The 19855-nt window shown below is 30.7% G+C and overlaps 2 protein-coding genes across 4 annotated transcripts; both read left to right on the forward strand.

Moving 5' to 3' along the window:
- The first annotated feature begins 2384 nt into the window (after positions 1-2384).
- On the forward strand, positions 2385-11028 carry LOC109806897 (uncharacterized). The gene is made up of 9 exons (XM_083067464.1): positions 2385-2810; positions 5366-5605; positions 8483-8711; positions 8800-8955; positions 9307-9465; positions 9556-9738; positions 9870-10001; positions 10098-10184; positions 10891-11028. The coding sequence occupies exons 1-9, from the start codon at positions 2493-2495 to the stop codon at positions 10938-10940; spliced, it is 1554 nt and encodes a 517-aa protein (XP_082923590.1). The 5' UTR covers positions 2385-2492; the 3' UTR covers positions 10941-11028.
- Positions 11029-11215: 187 nt separating this feature from the next.
- On the forward strand, positions 11216-19616 carry LOC109806090 (Regulator of chromosome condensation (RCC1) family protein). 3 transcript variants are annotated; one of them, XM_083066556.1, is made up of 9 exons: positions 11216-11356; positions 14605-14894; positions 14984-15139; positions 15502-15660; positions 15751-15933; positions 16067-16198; positions 16291-16377; positions 19046-19141; positions 19216-19616. In XM_083066556.1, exons 2-9 carry the CDS (start codon positions 14717-14719, stop codon positions 19386-19388), a joined length of 1164 nt encoding a protein of 387 aa, XP_082922682.1. In that variant the 5' UTR covers positions 11216-11356; positions 14605-14716; the 3' UTR covers positions 19389-19616. The 3 variants fall into 3 exon arrangements, with proteins under 3 accessions (XP_082922682.1, XP_082922684.1, XP_082922683.1); XM_083066558.1 differs by having other exon boundaries at positions 15778-15933; XM_083066557.1 differs by lacking the exon at positions 11216-11356 and adding an exon at positions 11478-11616.
- Positions 19617-19855: the final 239 nt, after the last annotated feature.

A 19855-nucleotide genomic window follows, 5' to 3' on the forward strand; every position in this document is an offset into this window, starting at 1 on the left:
CAGATAAATATTAAAAATTATACAAGATATAAATTTTTTTTTTTACATTCAAGAATATAAATGTCTACTAAAAAATGAAGATCAAACAAGTAATTACTAAAATATATCTCCTTTATAATAAGTATAGATTAAAATCAATATTTATTTACGATTGAATGAATAACTAGTTTTTAGAAGATTAAAAAGAGGAAGAAGTAGACAATGATTTGCATCATAACAAGAACGTTTATGTTAAACTATCAAAAATAAAATATCAAGACTTAAGCGTAATTATTTTTGAGGAAAAAATAATTTACGTTTGTTTGTATTTTCCAATATTTTATGCACAATTCTTCTTAATCTTCTCTAATGATGGAATGTTAAAAAAGAAAAGTGTTGCATATGATTCGAAATTTATAACTCTTTTATAATAGGCAAATGTTTCTTCATTAGTAGTCACGTCTTTAAAACCTAATAACTATTCATGAAGAATTACAACTATTTATTTCTTTTTTCTTTTTTGCCCATCAAAATAACTGATACTTTTAACATTTATACATTATATATAGACTACACCAAATAAGATATTATAAATTCCAATAAATTTATCCTTATAAAATCAATTTAATAGTGACAAAATCTTATAAATAACATATAATCTATTTTAATATAAAAAAGCAAATTAGTTCAAACACAATTTTAAGTTTATATAGATCATAATTTCTTTTTCTTTTTGTAATGAAAATACAATTAAAAATATACATATTTTTAGTAAATTGAAAGAGTTCATATTTAAAATAATAGATCATAAAATAATTTAGGTATAATGATTCCTTATTTCAATGTATATTTGAAATTATTTGGGTTGAACATAACGCGCAAGTAAAAATAAACTTCCTTCCTAATTTGGATAGTAATTGAAGTTATATATTATTGCACATTGGATGATGAAAATATAAAATGATCTATATTAATTTTATTTTATTCTTTTACAAATTTATAACTTGTGGATGATATGTTGTATTTACTGGTTGAATTTCACCTATGTCTTATACTTTATTTCAATTTAATAACTTATCTCCAAGAACATATTTATTAAGGTAAATTTTGTTTAGAGTTAAAACAATAAAAAAAAAATAGTTATAATTCACAATGATCATTTAAGGGAATCAATGAGTTATTAGTTAAACTATACAAACTAATATATATTAAATTTATTAATTATTATTAGAAGAATAATTCAAAATTTAAATTAGATATAGTCATGAAAATTCAAGAGAAATTATTTTAAGAATTTATAATCTTTAGTATATTATTTAGATTTATATATTTTATCATTTTATTTCCATTTTTTAGGCATTTATTTTTTTTCTTTTTAAAATTATGATGGTTATAACATTTAAATATTACATTAGAGCTTATATCTATTTATAGAGTCGAGAAATAAAATTTTAGGGTGTGTTTTGTTTAAGATTTTGAATGTGTGGATAATTTCATTATGTTAAAAAGATTTTTTTTTTCATAGGTGACATTAAAGTTTGAACACACAAATGTTTGAAATCCCATTATTTTATGTTAAAGCAAGCATTTATGTTTGAAGATAAAGTTGTATTAACTCAAAATGGAAATAGATAAAATATCACTTCAAAAGAAAATGAGAAAGAGGGAAAGGGAAGAAGAAGCAACTTCGAGCTTCCAAGGTGTATCCTACCACCACCTCAACTTGTTTTTTCTCTTTCACAAATCAACCACAAAGAAGAAAATAACTTTAGTAACGAAACTATCAAGCACTTTCTTAAATACTCTGGATTTGTGAAGAGAAAAGAAAGGTAAAAGAGAAGTATTACAAATATTATATATATATATTATTGTAGATAATATAATATTATATATTATTATATAAATTATATTATATGTATAGCCTTTTAATTTTTAAAATGATCATTACAAAATTCAATTATTTATATTTTGTTTCTTGTTATTATTTTAATCTTTATAATATATCTAGTTTTTTATTTTAGTTCATATAATAACTTATTTATTTTAAACTAGTTTTTTTAAAAATTAATTAATTTATAAAGACTAAAATAAAATTATTCACATAGTTAGAAAGATAAAGAAAATAAATATATGCCATGGCTAAAATCAAATATAAAAAAAACTAAAATAAGAGAGAGAGATTCTTACATTGTATTTATTAAAGAAACTATTTATGGGTTTTGACTTTTGAGTAAACAGAAGTGTGGAAAGGAAAAAGGGTATTTATAGATTTTAAGAAACAAAATCTTAAGTTAACTTTTATTTTTATTTTTATTATTTTACAACATTGAACGATGAAAGGCCCGAGTTTTATCCACCGAAATAATAAACGGGAAGGTTTAGATTGAGTTAAAATTTGAAAATATTTTGTAGCATATTGTGCATATAGTAATATTAATATATTTTGCAAAACTAAATTAAAATTGTACAGTAACTCATTCCCTCACTCTCACTCTCACTCTCACAACACAACAATGAGTCGCAAGAGAGACAGGTCCCACTTTTCCCGCCACGACGCCGCAAAGCGCCGCCGCCCCTTGCCGGAGCCCGCGGAGGAGGAGAGACCCACTATAAGGCCGCCGCCGCCGTCCGCGGTGGTCGTCATGGGCCTCCCCCAGGACTGCTCCGTCCTCGATCTCAAGTCCCGATTCGAGATCTACGGCGCCATCTCCCGCATCCGCATCGACCGCGACGCCGTTGGCTACATCACCTACCGGACCAGGGACTCCGCCGACGCCGCCATCGCCGCCGGCCTCGACCCCTCCTTTGAAATCACCGTTAATTCCAAAAAGGTGCGTCCTTTCTTTTCCCCCTTTCTCACTTAGGGTTTCGAAACTCCCAGTTTTGGTAACGATTGTTTAGAATTTTGACGTAAGTTTTGAAGAGAACTATGGTGGAGTGGAACTGGACGCAATTGACGGTGATAAGGCCTGAAATTGAACTTATTTGACGAATCCTCAATTCTCTACTTCATTTTATAGAATTTTGGTAAAAGTTTGAATCTTTAAGTTGAAGATAGTGTTACAATGAAGCTTGGAAGTTGAAACTGAAGAGCTCTGCTCAGTAACTCGTTTCTTGTAAAACTGGGTTAAAGGGGTAAATTAATGATTTACGTTGTAGTTGCATTTTTTGTCTGCAACTTTCGATATGGTGGAAAATGGTCGTAATTGCGGTTGCAAAGAAATCAAACCTTGAGGTTGTTGTGGCCTTGGTTTTCTTAGGGTTTGCTTTATTTTAAGTAAGGGTAAAATGAGTGGTTTAAATTATTTGAGTGTGAAGCTTTCTTAATTGAACTAACTTAATTTGCAGTCTCATGCATTTTCATTTTGATAGGTGGCAGAGGGTGGGGGGATATACTATATAATCTTCCATCAACTAGAGCTAAGACCTAAGTAGTGTTTACAAAGCTTGGACAATCCATACAAGCTGATTGTGAGGTTGAGTTAGACTGTATGTCTAAATTCTAATTATGAGAAAATTGATGATTAATATGCCCTATATTTGGTAATTGATCCTTACAAGTTGGTAATGAGTGTAAGGTTGAGTATTATCATACATTTATTATTTGTTGGTCTAATTATTCATTTGGCTTTTATATTTGCATAAACTTTACCTCTAAATCTCTACACTTCAAAATTGTACGTTTTAACCAGTACACAAACACTTTTAATTCCATTATGGTCCCTTTTGTTACATTTTTTTATCCATAGGAAAGATTACAAAGACGTGATGAGAATCGAATCCAGGTCCTCCCGCATCTGCCCCAATCCTTTCCCCCCTCCCCCCTCCAACCACTAGGCTGATCCTAGTGGTCTGTCCCTTCTGTTACCGATAATGACATGATAACGTTGTTCTATCTAGACTGTTAAAAACTGCTATAGAACTGAAACTTGCCCTGTTAAACCACCGAATTTTTTTTGGTCGTTTTTATTCACCACCAATTTTAAAATGAAGGATTTTTTTTCCCTCTCTTTAACTCTCTTTTCCCTTCTTCTTCTTTGACTCCCATAGCTCACACCTAAACACAATTATGAATTCTCTGTCCTTGTTTAACTATTCATGTATAGAACTTTACATGTGATTGTTGCTCCTGAGGAGAGTTGGGTGGTTCTTGTTGTGGAGACGGTGGTGCTTGTTGTTGCAGCAGAGGAGAGTCTAGTGGTTGCAATGGTTGTTGCAATGAAGGAAGCTTGGGCACTACTCGGTCCAATGAAGAGCTAAGTGGTGATTGTTGCTGGGGCGGTGGAGTAGAATCTTGTTTTTAAATTTTTTGGCAATTAAAAATAGCCAAAAAGTTTGGTTATTTTATACCGCTAGTTTTAGTTTTATAGCGGTTTTAAATAACCTAGATGAAATGGCATTGTCATGTCACTAACAACAAGGACCAAAACAGACAATTTTTAAAATAAGAATTAAGAACTATAAAATAAAGTTTATGCAACTATAGGACCTGTTGAAAATAGAATAAATCAATCAAAATCCAATTCTGATTGTGTACAACTCACCAGAAGTAATTGTAATTAGAATTTGTATTATTCCTAGTTTTCGTTATTATTTAGCCATAGCATTTATAGGGATAATTATTCCCCTGATTTTTAGGCTAGATTAATGTACATATTTGTTTTCTCTTTCCCATTCATTTCCCATATTGTATCAAGTATTATTCAGAGAAATATAATCCATATTTCCGCAAGACCAAATGAGGAAATAAACTTTATTTGTTTTTTATATATGCACATATTATCAACGGAGTGAAGGCTAGGGTGGATCACGCTGGAGCATAACTTTTAGCCGTTAGATTAATCTCATCTCTCATGTTATACCCTGATTCTATCCCACCGTATTATTCTTCTCCCAAGTCTCTTCATCTCTAATGAAAGTCTGCCGGATGATGTTCCCCTGTTCTTTATACTTGAAAATGAAGCATTGAATAGTTAAAAGAACGGTTCCAAGATGCAAACAATTAAGATCTGTGTCATGTTGGGTTTTCTACTTGAAAGCGAGCGGCACGAACTCCGTTGGTGGCTCCAGCAAGTCCAAACAGGAAGCGAGATTCACCACCTACTTCCACAGCACCGGTGGGAGAATGCGATATGGTGGTGGGTTGGATGTATGATAAAACCCTGGAATGAGATTAATCTAACAGTTAAAATTATGGATCACCTATTAAGGTGGTCCAAGGCCTTCATCTATCAACCCTTGACCTTTTAATTAATAATTGAAATGTCTTGTTTTGCCCTCTAAATGAGTTTACTATAAAACCACTGAAACTGTTTTTTAAAACCTTTGCGGTGAATGCATTGTTCTAGTAATTTAGAGATGTTTGAAAGAGATTGATGTGTAACAGGTTCAGGTGTTGTGGGCAACGGATCCTCTGGCCATGTGGAGGCAAGGAGTAGGTAATAGCAAGGATAAAGGGTCCATGTCAAAGCTCGTGCGTGCTGAGGTACCCTTGAGCAAGCATGGAAGAGGTAAAAGACTCGCGTCGACTATAGGTAACACCAAACGCAGTGAGGATAGCTCGGGTAGCTCAGTTTTAGACGTGCCTTTCAAGGGCAGAGAAATTGTTGCATATGATGATATCCTCTAACTATGAAAATCAGTGTGTAGAGAGGGTTATCTTATTCTGTATCAATAACTTTAATTTGGCATATTGATCTTTGTAGTTTTCCCCCCTTTTGTTGAGTATGTTCTCAATTAATGAGATACTAGGAAGTAACTTATGGATATGATTGTGATGTTTAATGCCTACATCGTAAATGTAATGTAAATAGTTGGTTTTACATTGTGTTGTCTCGTCAATTCTTTGGATTTGAAAGTAAAAGTTGTTCTCCTATGATTTGTTCACATCAGAAAACCTCATTATTTTGAATAAACAAACTCCTAGATTTGTTGTTGAGAGTGTGATTGTCAATATTTTAGTACAGATTTAAAACTGAGTTAGTCCCCAATTTTATTAGACGGCACTCATTTTACTATTTTAATATAAAGTGACAAATAAAAAAGAGATTAAAATTAATATTTTTTGAAGTTAGCAAATAATGGAGGATTTTTAAAATATCAAAATTTGAATTGCCTCATTTATTTAATTTTGATTTTTGAAGACTATTTTATTGATTTACTTTTTTTATATATTATTTTTCTTCAATACATTGTCTTTATTTTTGCTTGTGACATTGCGATTTTGCGGTCATTGGTTCTAGGGGTGGACAAAACGAACTGAACTGAACTTATAAAAACTATATTGAACTTAAAAGTAGTTTATATGAACTGAACTAAATTAAATATTAGTTCAGACGAACTGAACTGAACTATTCTTTTGTGTCATTGAACTGAACTGAACTATACTATAAAAACTTGAACTGAACTGCAATTTAAACTGCACTAAACTGTTATGATATTTTGAATTGAACAATTTTGACTCATTTATCTATCAAAATAGGACACATTTGTCAACTTTACTTTATTTTCCATTTTATTTAAAATTTTCAAAGGAAAAAAATATAAAATTAAGCCAAACAAACTTAGTGAATTTTAAGCCTAAAAATAAGTAGTTTAACATAGCTCAATTGATCCGTTAAGTTCAACAAAATTAATACAATTTTTTTTCAAATCACTTTTTTTCTAAAATTTTGGTTATTAAACTATCGAACTAATCTATTAAGACATAACATGTTAAACACATTTAATTTTTATTTTTTTATAAAAATAGTTCAATTTTTATAATTCAGTTCAGTTTTTATAGTTCAGTACAGTTCAACTTTACAACAGTTCAGTTCAGTTTTTTTTAAACAGTTTAGTTCAGTTTTTTTTACAAACAGTTCAGTTTTTTATAATACAGTTCACCACCAGTTCAATTCAGTTTAGTTTTTTTTGCCCACCCCTAATTGGTTCATGACCAACTCAGACATTGATTTACAAGTTTGAGGGCTTGTGTTTTAAACAAGAATTAATTCTTTTTACTATATACCTGTTTTAATATAAAATTTATAGTTGAAATTAGTTAAATGTAAATTTTAATTATGTTTAATAATTTAAAACTAATTATATTATAACTTTAACACAAATGAACATGATCAATGGAAAGTGAATGTTTATGAATTAATTTATTGAAGTTTTCTCTTGTTTATAAACTCTGCCAAAGGTTCCAGTGGTGTTCAATGATTTGCCATCAAGTGTTTTGTTGTACAGTTTGATTGTTGCGTTCCATTGCAAAACTTCATTTCTATATATATTTTTTTTCCTATATTATAGTTTATGACTTGGAAGTATAAGATAATTTGTGGCTACATTTTAGGAAATGCTCAGTTGTGTATTATAATTGTTTTTTACACCATTATGTATTATAATTTTAAACTAACTCCTTTATTAAACTATCTAAGTGTACTTAGTTAAATTTTATTTTGATTATAATAGGGATTTAAACTTACGGATAATGCTAGTTGAATTTACTAAGGAAGAAAAAAGGTAAAATACTAATATATCAGTGATGTCAAAAAAGAAGGTAAGAATGAAGAACTAACAATTTTTATTTTCTTTTGCATTATCATACAATTATAAGTCACTATGATAAATTTATTGGTTTTTTATTATAATTATTCTAAAAGGGGCATCAAAACTGATTTTTAATTTTTCTTATTCATAAAACTCAAATTTATTTTTAAAAAATATTGTACAAACTATTTAATCAATTGGGTCAACTCTTTTGATTGATTTTTCTTCTTTTTTCTTTCACTTTATATTTTTACTAGATATATATGTCACTTTATTTCTTTTACATTATATATATTTTTAAAATTAAATTTATATTTTTTTAATGCAAGGCGCTATAGTCCATAGCGACACAAAGTCGCTATTGACCATAGTGACCTCTTTTTTATTTTATTTTATTTTTATAATTTTTTTATTTTTAACATTTAATTTAGCATATTTTAAAAAAAAATTATTTTTTCTACTTATTTTTTTTCCCGTTATTTATACTTTTTTTCTTCACTTAATTATTATTTTTTATATTATATATATTTTTAAAATTAAATTTATACATTTTATTAATGTATAATAGAGGTATTATGACTCATAGCGATATAAAGGCGATATAGGCCATAACGACCTCCTTTTTTTAAAACATTTAGTTTCTCTTTTTTATTTTCATTTTTTATTTTATACTTCTTTTTTTTCGTTTATTTCACATGTTTTTTAATATTATTATATACTAAAATTTTAAATAAATTTTTTATTCAAATTTAATTAATAGTTCTAAAATATGCATGAAGCCTGCGTGTGTGTCGTTATTGTTGGCTGTAGCGACTTTAAGTCAAGCACTATAGAGTGTAGTGACTTTTGTAGTATAGCATTCATGGCTTCTAAAAAAGAAAAATTAACACATAGCACTGGTATCGTGTCACTATGACTGTAGAAAATAACTCAAAGACATAAATAATTTCAAAACAACCCGTTTAAGTAATTTGTTTTGAAAAAAATCCTAGAACGGTCAATCAACATGATATGGACCCATATGGAAGAGAAAGATGAATCAGAGAAACGAGTGTGGAGTTGGGGTGCTGGAACGGAGGGTCAGTTAAGAACAAAGATTCTTCAAGACGAAAACTTCCCTCAACTCCTTCATCAACCCTCTCTCTCCTCCGTCTCTTCCCTAGCCTGTGGCGGCGCTCATGTCATAGCCTTGACCTCTGGTATCAACTATCAACACACCATCTTTTCTTCTTTTAAATGCACTTTATTTTGATCTTAATATCATGTTAAAAAAATCATGAATTGTAGCTGGGAAGGTGCTATCACGGGGGAGGGGCAATTCTGGCCAACTAGGCCACGGTGAGGTTGTGAGTAACGCTTTGTATCCAAAGGCTGTAACATCATTGGATGGTTACGTCATAACCCATGTCACCGCTGGCTGGAGCCACTCAGCTTTTGTTTCAGGTATGGATTATTCTTCTCTTTCTCTCCCCACTGTGTTTCTCAAGTGTATCTCTGCTGAAACTCGAAAGTGATTGTTTTTCTGTGAATTCGGTCTTGAATTTGGAAGTCAATGTCGTATATCTGTATAAAATGTTAAATAAGTTTTTATATTTAACTCTTTACTATTATTTTAGTTTATATATATCACTTTAGTCACAAGTTTATTTGAGTTTTGGACTGATATGAATATCAATTTGCATTTTTGGAAGACTGATATTACAACTTCTAGATTCTGAAACTACTAGCATATTTCAAATTTAAGGATCAAAATGGGTTTGTTACACTTTTTTTTTTCTGTATTTTGATTTTCAGATACTGGGTGTGTGTTCACTTGTGGGGATGGCTCGTTTGGTCAACTGGGGCATGGGGATTATGCCTCGCACTACTCTCCTGTCAAAGTGTCATGCTTTGTTGATCAGCATGTTGCGCAGGTGGCATGTGGCATGCACCATTCACTTGTCTTGTTAAAAGGTATTGGATTGGTTTTGGTGGTGGTTGTCTAGAATATGTATTTGTCTCTCACTTTGTAGTACTTTCATTTTGCTCCTTTATTTGGCAAAGGTCGTTGTTGTTATGCTGATTGTGCAGGAAATCAAGTTTATGGATTTGGCTCTGGGAAGCGTGGTCAACTGGGTGTCAACGATAGGATCAAATCTGTTAATGTTCCTAGAGTTGTCAGTGGCTTTGAAGGTGTTGAAATCGTTGAAATTGCTGCAAATGGAGATCAAAGTGCTACAGTATCTGGTAAATTCACCACTTTCACTTTGCATGGTATGTCATTTCCATTTTTGGGTCATCCGGTGACATTCATATACAAAAATTGTTGGCCTGAAAGTGGCACTACATTCTTCTCTAAATGGTTCTATTATCTTTAGTTGATGGGCATGTTTACACCTGGGGTAGAGGCTTCAAGGGCTTTGAAGATGCTCATGTTCCTCAGTGCTTGAACTCGACTTTGAATTTTACCAAAGTTGCTCTGGGATGGAACCATGCTTTAGCTATGAGTGGTATTTATTGACAATACATACCCAATAAACGTTATGGTTTCCTTGCTTTGTCACTCTCCTATTGAAGATGTGCATTTTGTTGTTATTTTTGCATAGGTGAGGAGGAGGTTTATATGCTAGGTGGGAACCACCCTGGAGTGCTTAGTGATCTTCAGAATATAAGACCGGCTAAGCATTTACCTGGTAATGCATTTGAGTTACTTTGAACCATAAAGACATCATAACTTATGTAGTTTCTTGCAGCATAGATCTCTCATCCTTTAGAATGTCACTTATTGCCATCGAGTTCCATATTTATAGATTTGAACTATTCATTCGCTGTCATCATCATCCATAACATGGCCGAATTTTTTATGGAAGTAGAATTTTTTGAAATTTTTTACCAAAAATGCACCTATTACACTTTATTTACACGTTTAGCACCATTCACTATTCATATTCAGAATTCGGTCTCCGGGAAATCGAATTCTGAACTTCAATTTTTTTTTTTTTTGTGAACTTCAGAACGGCCTGTTCCGCTTGCACACACGTAGAATGTTAATTTTGAAAATGGAACGGCCGCAGAACGGGCCATTCTAGAGTTATGCGTTAACGCATATCTTGAGAACGGCCGTTCTGCGGCCGTTGCATTTTCAAAATACACATTCTACGTGTGCAAGCAGAACGGGTCATTCTGATTCTAAAACAGGCCGTTCCAGTTTCAAGATTCGCGCTCTCTCACCCTCAAATCAAAAAAACAAAAAAAAATTAAAAACTCAAATGCATTTACCTGGTAAAACATTTGAGTTACTTTGAACCATAAAGACATCATAATTTACGTAATTTCTTGTTTTATAGATCTCTAATCCTTGAGAATGTCACTTATTGCCATCGACTTCCCTATTTCTAGATTTGAAATATCTAATCATAAACACAATCTGTGTATCTTTCATCCTATAATAAAATACGGGTGGTGGCACTCGCGGTGGCAGACGCGCCGGGGCGGTGGCACGGTGGCGGTGTTGGGTGGTGGGTCACGATGACGAAGAGAAGAGAAGATGGTGAAGGAGTGAAACTGAAAACCCTAACTCCTTTTCTTTTTCTCCCACCAAAAGTCTCTGACCTAACCCAGCAAGAACTATGCAGTAACCCTCCCTGTGTAGCGTGACATTCGCCTCAATGAATAACTGGGCTGTGGGCCAAGGCCCAGCGATAGTTTTTTGTTAAGTGGGCTCGTAGTAGTAATGACATTCTCCCGCATCCGCATCGACCGCGACGCCGTCGGCTACATCACCTACCGGACCAGGGACTCCACCGACGCCGCCATCGCCGCCGGCCTCAACCCCTCCTTCGAAATCACTGTTAACTCCAAAAGGGTGCGTCCTTTCTTTTCCCCCTTTCTCACTTAGGGTTTCGAAACTCCCAGTTTTTGTAACGATTGTTTAGAATTTTGACAGAAGTTTTGAAGAGAACTAGGGTAGAGTTTGGAACTGGACGCAATTGATGAAATTTCAGCTTAGTTGTTTAGAACTCGATAAATTTTTGAAGATTTGAATTTTAAGGCGACGGTGATAAGGCCTGAAATTGATTTCAAAAAAGGTCAAATATTAAAATATCAGTGATGTCAAAAAAGAAGGTAAGAATGAAGAACTAACAATTTTTATTTTCTTTTGCATTATCATACAAGTATAAGTCAATATGATAAATATTGGTTTTTTTTATTATAATTATTCTAAAAGTGGCATCAAAACTGGTTTTTAATTTTTCTTATTCATAAAACTCAAATTTATTTTTTTAAAAAAATTGTACAAAGTATTTAATCGATTGGGTCAACTCTTTTGATTGATTTTTCTTCTTTTTTCTTTCACTTTATATTTTTACTATATATATATATGTCACTTTATTTCTTTTAAATTCGCTAAAGTTAATCTAGTATAGATTATTGAATAGTTGTACGTTATCTTAGATTCAATCTTCGTCATTACTACTATAAAAACAAGTATATATTATATTTATTAAATTGAATATCTCAAGTAAATTATAATTAGTTCAACAAATTTGATGATTTTTTTTTATCATTTGTCTGAATATTAAACTGCAGTTAAATATTTAACTAGCATTTGTAGGATAGAATGGTTTAGTGACGTTTAAAGATAACAAATATCCACACTTTTGTATGTATCATTTTTATTAATTATTATTTTTCTTACATTTTGTTGGTATAATCTTCAAATATTGCACTTTTTCTGTTTCTGTATTTTTAAAATATTGTATATTTTGTCCTAGTAATTTCAAAATCTCGCATAATTACCTCCTTAATTACATGTCATGTGACTGGTGTTATTGGTGAAGAAGGATTCATATTAGTGCCATGTATACAACCATGTAAACATTAGGAGTCAATGTTTTCACTTCAACATTAAACTAATGGAATGGACACTTGAATAACGGAAAGACAATATTTATGAAAAGTTAAAAATATAAGAAAAATAAGTTGTAGAAAATACTTTAATAGGTGTTTGGATGGAGGATTTTGAAAGAAAATTTTGAGAGATTGTGCAAATTTAGGAGCTAAAAGTAGTGTTTTAAAAATCGGATCGGACTGGCCGGTCGGATCAGTTGAACTGGGAATTGGTGGTCCAGCCGGTCCAAACCTTAAGTTGGATTGATTATGTATTTGACCCGTTTTAAATCGGATTGAACCGGTCAATTTTTCGGTCTGATCAATGAACCGGTGGGTCAAACCGGTTCAATCACAAATTTTTATTTTTATTTTTTAAAGGGACCACAACCCACAAAAATAACAATGAAAATTAAATCTTTTAATGGAAGAACAAAGAGTCTTATTAAACATAACAATAACTACTTGTTTTAATGTATTTATTTGTAATATATGCAACTTAAATAATTTTTATAGCATTATTAATTTTAAATTATATATTTAATAATATATTATCTATGTAGATATTACATATTTTATCTTGTGATATTAATTGCAAGTATATTATATATGTAGATATTATTTATATTTTTAATTTGTATTAATATACAGTTTAACATGTAACTTTTTTTTATGTATTTCTTTATACAAAATAAAAATAATGATAATTTTGAATAATATGAAAATTGAGATTTAAAATAAGATATAAATTTTTTAAAATTTTTAAGTATAAAATATATTTAACATGAATTTTTTTAAAAAAATAAAAATAAAAACCGGGTCATGTGGTTTAATTAGTGACCCACCGGTTCAACTTTTGACCTACTGACCCAGTACCTTAACCGGTTTGATGATCGGTCCGGTTTTTAAAAAGTAAAAATACTATTAAACCATTAAGTAAGAGTTTTTAATTTTTTTCAATTAGAGTATTTTTAAGAATTAAATTAATAAGAGATTGTGTTGCTTTTTATCTTTATTTTGAAATTAAATTTTAATATTTTTTAAATTATCTATTATTTAATAATTAAAAATAAATTAATATCACAATATAAAACTATTTGTGAGAATTTTTAGTTAAATGATAACGTAATTTTGTAATTAAAAATAGTTCCCTTGATTAAAATAGTTCCTTATCATAAATCTAACATATAATTTATATTTTTAACACTATTATAAAATTTAATTATAATGTATTTTATATATTAAATATTATTTATTATAAATGTTTAATTATGTAAAATAAATATTTGTCTGAATACTAAAATAGTCATTTATTAAACTCATTTTAAAGAGTAATCGACCACAATTAACAACCACAACTTATCACATCACATTCTTCTATATATAACTTTAAATAAGTATCTTGAACGAAGTTATTTGTAGAAACTCTTATTTAATAAGAGTATTTTTAACTAATTTTCTTTTAATAAAAATGATTTTAGATATTTTTTTAATTTCTCATTTCTCTCCATCTATTATATATATATATATATATATATATATATATATATATATATATATATATATTTGTTTTAAACTGAATTTATTTTTTAAGTTAAATATGTTTTTAGATCTTGTAAAATGAGTATTTTTTAATTGTCTTTATAATTTATTTTTTATTTTTTAGTCTTTCTAAACTATTTTTGATTTTATAAAATAAATAAATTTTAGTTTTGTTCCCTATAAAATATTTTTTCTTTGATTTTCATTTATTTAAAATCATTATATTTGTCACTAATGACAATTTCAATATATATAAATAAAATTTGTTGTAAAGACATAATTTTTTTTTGAATGTGTTATTCACTAATTATGGGTAATACCTAAGAGTATCACTTAACTTTTTAATAAATAAGTAGTTAAAATTAATAAATAATAATAAAGATTAAAAATAATAATTTTAAATTTTAGAAGAATAAAAAATAAATAAATAAAATTTAATAAAATCAAAATCAAAACTTGTTCACTTTATAAAAGAAAATTAAATCTTATTTGTAAAAAACTATTATAATTAAAAATACATTTGTATTAAAAAAATAAATAACTTATTATAAGATGTAATTTATATATTTTAAAATATTTATTTATTATGAATTTTTAATTTAATATAATTTCCATACTTAATTTTGTTTTTTTTTCATAAGTTATTATAATTTATATAAAATGATCATTTCTTATGTGCAGTTTCAACAACAGATGCATAAACAAAAAAAGACTCCGTTTCGTGGTGCGATTAGAGTAACATAGTCGTCAACACTCAGAGACATAAAAGTAACTGAAACTCAAAAGCGTTGATATGGAAGAGAAAGATGAATCAGAGCAACGAGTGTGGAGTTGGGGTGCTGGAACGGAGGGTCAGTTAGGAACAAAGATTCTTCAAGACGAAAACTTCCCTCAACTCCTTCATCAACCCTCTCTCTCCTCCGTCTCTTCCCTAGCCTGTGGCGGCGCTCATGTCATAGCCTTGACCTCTGGTATCAACTATCAACACACCATCTTTTCTTCTTTTAAATGCACTTTATTTTGATCTTAATATCATGTTAAAAAAAATCATGAATTGTAGCTGGGAAGGTGCTATCATGGGGGAGGGGCAATTCTGGCCAACTAGGCCACGGTGAGGTTGTGAGTAACGCTTTGTATCCAAAGGCTGTAACATCATTGGATGGTTACGTCATAACCCATGTCGCCGCTGGCTGGAGCCACTCAGCTTTTGTTTCTGGTATGGATTATTCTTCTCTTTCTCTCCCCACTGTGTTTCTCAAGTGTATCTCTGCTGAAACTTGAAAGTGATTGTATTCCTATGAATTTGGTCTTGAATTTGGAAGTCAATGTCGTATAAGTGTATAAAATGTTAAATCAGTTTTTATATTTAACTCTTTACTGTTATTTTAGTTTATATATATCACTTTAGCCGCATGTTTATTTGAGTTTTGGACTGATAATATTAATTTGCATTTTTGGAAGACTAATTTTACAACTTCTAGATTTCTAAACTACTAGCACATTTCAAATTTAAGGATCAAAATGGGTTTGTTACACTTTTTTTTCTTCTTTTTTTTCTTTCTGTATTTTGATTTTCAGATACTGGGTGTGTGTTCACTTGTGGGGATGGCTCGTTTGGTCAACTGGGGCATGGGGATCAGGCCTCGCACTACTCTCCTGTCAAAGTGTCATGCTTTGTTGATCAGCATGTTGCGCAGGTGGCATGTGGCATGCGCCATTCACTTGTCTTGTTAAAAGGTATTGGATTGGTTCTGGTGGTGGTTGTCTAGAATATGTGTTTGTCTCTCACTTTGTAGTACTTTCATTTTGCTCCTTTATTTGGCAAAGGTCGTTGTTGTTATGCTGATTGTGCAGGAAATCAAGTTTATGGATTTGGCTCTGGGAAGCGTGGTCAACTGGGTGTCAACGATAGGATCAAATCTGTTAATGTTCCTAGAGTTGTCAGTGGCTTTGAAGGTGTTGAAATCATTGAAATTGCTGCAAATGGAGATCACAGTGCTGCAGTATCTGGTAAATTCACCACTTTCCCTTTGCATGGTATATGTCATTTCCATTTTTGGGTCATCCGGTGACATTCATATACAAAAATTGTTGGCCTGAAAGTGGCACTACATTCTTCTCTAAATGGTTCTATTATCTTTAGTTGATGGGCATGTTTACACCTGGGGAAGAGGCTTCAAGGGCTTTGAAGATGCTCATGTTCCTCAGTGCTTGAACTCGACTTTGAATTTTACCAAAGTTGCTCTGGGATGGAACCATGCTTTAGCTATGAGTGGTACTTATTGACAATACATACCCAATAAATTTTATGGTTTCCTTGCTTTGTCTCCTATTTAAGATGCGCATTTTGTTGTTATTTTTGCATAGGTGAGGAGGAGGTTTATATGCTAGGTGGGAACCACCCTGGAGTGCTTAGTGATCTTCAGAATATAAGACCGGCTAAGCATTTAACTGGTAATGCATTTGAGTTACTTTGAACCATAAAGACATCATAACTTATGTAGTTTCTTGCAGCATAGATCTCTTATCCTTTAGAATGTCACTTATTGCCATCGAGTTCCATATTTATAGATTTGAACTATCCATTCGCTGTCATCATCATCCATAACTTAGCACCATTCACTGTTCATATTCAGAATTCGGTTTCCGGGGAATTGAATTCTAAGCTTCAATTTTTTTTTTTTTTGTGAACTTTAGAACGGCCCGTTCAAGATTCGCGCTCTCTCACCCTCAAATCAAAAAAACAAAAAAATTAAAAACTACTTAGAATTCGGTTCCCGGAGAACCAAATTCTGATCACAAAAAAAAAATTTTGAAGCTCAAAATTCGGTTCCCCGAGAACCGAATTCTGAATATGAACCGTGAATGGTGCTAGATGTGTAAATAAAGTGTAACAGATGCATTTTTGGTAAAAAAATTTTAAAAAAATTCCATTTCCGTAAAAAATTCTAACATGGCCACTTTACTGATAATTCTTGTATATTAGTTAAATGTAAATAAAATCTTGTAAACTGAGTGTATCTTTTGGAAAGTACTCAATATATTCTGCAGACCAAAAGAGGCAACCAAAGTGTAGAACTATTAGATTGCGTAAGTTTATGGAAAAAAAAACAGTAATATGACACTGCATGAATTTGGAGGTAATTTAATGGGATAAGAAAAATGCAGTGTTTTGTATTATATAAAATTCTTAAGGCTAAAAACCTATTTTGGTCCCTTATAATAATTGTTTGTTTCAATTTAGTCCCATTTTTATTTTTGGTCTCAATTTAGTCCCAAATAAGTTAATTGGTATCAATTTGGGATTTCTGTCCAAATTATTTAAATGGAGTTAACTGTTGGCCACGTGGATGCCACGTAAATGCATAAGTGGATGCCAAATTTCGTGAAAACACCTAGAACCAGAACGGCCCGTTCTGAAACCAGAACGGGCCGTTCTGGGTGCACTCTTGGTGTGTTAATTTTGTATCTGAAACGGGCCGTTCCAGATGCAAAATTAAAACACCACAAGTACAGCAGAACAGTCCGTTCTGAAATCAGAATGGGCCGTTCTGGTTTCGGAACGGGACGTTCTGAATCCAGAACGGCCTGTTCCAGAACTCAGTGAAGACAATAAAATATTCTTTATTAATTTTTTTAAAAAATATAATAATTTTAAAAAATATTTTTTTATGGTAAAAATTTTAAAATTACTTATTTTTATAAAATATAATTCTTATAAATAGAGTAATAATTTTTCGTTTTTCTCTTTCTGTCTGAAAAAATATTTAAGTATCACTTTATAATTTTTTGCAACTTATTTAAAATTAGAGGAATAAAATGATAAAAATTAATAGGATAAACATAATAAAATTATTAATTTATTTTCTTTTAGTGTCTTCTAAATTTTTACATTCATCTAAAACAAAAATATATTATATGTTAATTTGAATTAATTTAACGAAGTATCATATGATTTTTAATTTTTAAAATTTTTTTTATAAATTTGATCTATACATAAAAAACTTTTTAATTTAACAATTAAATTTTTAAAAATTTAATATTAAACATTAATTATTAAATAGAATAAATCTATTAAGACTTACTCTTGAAGTAAGTAAATTTTTTCTTCATTAAAAATGAATATAATTTTACCACAAAATAAAAAATAATTAAACAATAAAGTAAAATATAAAAAAAAATATTAAAGTATTTATTATATTAGATATAACAACATAATTAAAATATAATTAATAATATATATTTTATAAAATTATTAATATTTTATATATAAAAAAAAGAATGAAACAAATTTTAGTGCCCCCATTATGATTAACTTATATCTGTCCCTGCATGTGGTTGTGTGGTGAAATGTTAGTCATGTGTATCCTCTTCCTTTACTTCAAGTTCTACCTCTTCAAGAACAGGTTGTTGTTGTTGGGGTACATCGTTAATGACTTCAAGAAAAAATATCATATCATTTCATCTTTTACTGCATAGTGTCAATTTGTTAGTAAGTGGTTCACTCCAGTTTGAAATGAAATAAAATTTGCTACAATTGTCTTTAGTGATACATTGCATTGTCCTTAATGATACATTGTATAGTCTAACTGTTTAGCAATTGAAGTTATCAATTTCCATTGACAATATTACCAAATTCAGTGTTTGAAATACTTTGTACCTTGGGTCTTTTTCCTTCCACGATTTACAATCGTGAACTATAATCATTGATCGTTTATGTTTAGCAGTCTGGAACCAGAACGGTCCATTCTGAAACCAGAACGACCCGTTCTGGTTGCACATTTAGTGTGTTAATTTTGCACCTGGAACGGGTCGTTCCGGATGCAAAATTTACACACCAAGAGTGCACCCAGAACGGCTCGTTCTAGTTTCAGAACGGGCCGTTCTGGTTCCACCTATGCATCTACGTGGCATCCACGTGACCAACAGTTAACTCCGTTTAAATAATTTGGACGGGAGTCCCAAATTGAAACCAATTAATTTATTAGAGACCAAATTGATACCAAAAATAAAAGTGGAACTAAATTAAAACAAACAATTATTATAAGGGACTAAAATATTATTTTAGCCAATTCTTAAATGGCTTTACTCTTTATAATATTCTTTTTTTATTTTGTATAAGATTTTAGAGAAGTCAATTTGGAGAAAGTCCCTGGCCTTGATGAGATGAAGATTACTGATATTGCTACCGGAGCTGAGCATTCTGTCATTGTCACAGGCAAGATGCAGTCTTGCTCTCAAGCTAGTTTAGAATCACATAAAAGTGCTGACTTCTTTCATTCCTATTTTCAGAACATGGAGAAATAAAGACATGGGGTTGGGGTGAGCATGGTCAACTTGGTTTAGGGGATACTTGCGACCGAATCAGTCCTGCTACAGTTAGTCTCGATTATGATCTGAATGAAGCTGCATCAATTAGAGTTTTCTGTGGAAGTGGGTTCACGTTTGCTATAACCATGCCCTAGATTATTCTTAAACTTGTTTAAACGCTAATTTGATATGTGCATGTCAAAAGTTGTCAGCAGCTTGGTTCTGAAATTCAGTGTGTTAGTATACAGAAAACTTGTTTAAACGCTAATTTGATATGTGCATGTCAAAAGTTGTCAGCAGCTTGGTTCTGAAATTCAGTGTGTTAGTATACAGAATGGTACATGCCAAGAAAGTTCTATTTCTGAAATATTATTTTGGATTCAGGATGCATTGTTCTGGAAAGCCATAGGCTCGGCTCCACGAACACCTCAAAAATTTGACAACTATGAAGAAGGGAAGTGAATATGAATGATCCTCTTAGAAAAATAAAGGATAGCTGTTCACATCTTTCCAATTTATAGACTATGATAGAACATGCTATGACATTCCCATTATAAGTGGGTGATCATTCACCATATTATTTTCCTTTTTACAATAGAACTCCAAATTTTAGTCCATTTAA

This window comes from Cajanus cajan, chromosome 11 (genome assembly GCF_000230855.2).
Source record: "Cajanus cajan strain Asha chromosome 11, NIPB_CcT2T_4, whole genome shotgun sequence".
Classification (NCBI taxonomy): Eukaryota; Viridiplantae; Streptophyta; class Magnoliopsida; order Fabales; family Fabaceae; genus Cajanus; species Cajanus cajan.

Coding starts and splice junctions, on each gene's coding strand:
- LOC109806897 (XM_083067464.1), top strand. CDS start 2,493: ATGAGTCGCAAGAGAGACAGGTCCCACTTTTCCCGCCACGACGCCGCA. Junction 2,811..5,365: donor TCACCGTTAATTCCAAAAAG/GTGCGTCCTTTC, acceptor GATGTGTAACAG/GTTCAGGTGTTGTGGGCAAC. Junction 9,466..9,555: donor TTCACTTGTCTTGTTAAAAG/GTATTGGATTGG, acceptor TATTTGGCAAAG/GTCGTTGTTGTTATGCTGAT.
- LOC109806090 (XM_083066556.1), top strand. CDS start 14,717: ATGGAAGAGAAAGATGAATCAGAGCAACGAGTGTGGAGTTGGGGTGCT. Junction 15,934..16,066: donor TCACAGTGCTGCAGTATCTG/GTAAATTCACCA, acceptor TATTATCTTTAG/TTGATGGGCATGTTTACACC. Junction 16,378..19,045: donor ACCGGCTAAGCATTTAACTG/GTAATGCATTTG, acceptor ATTTTGTATAAG/ATTTTAGAGAAGTCAATTTG.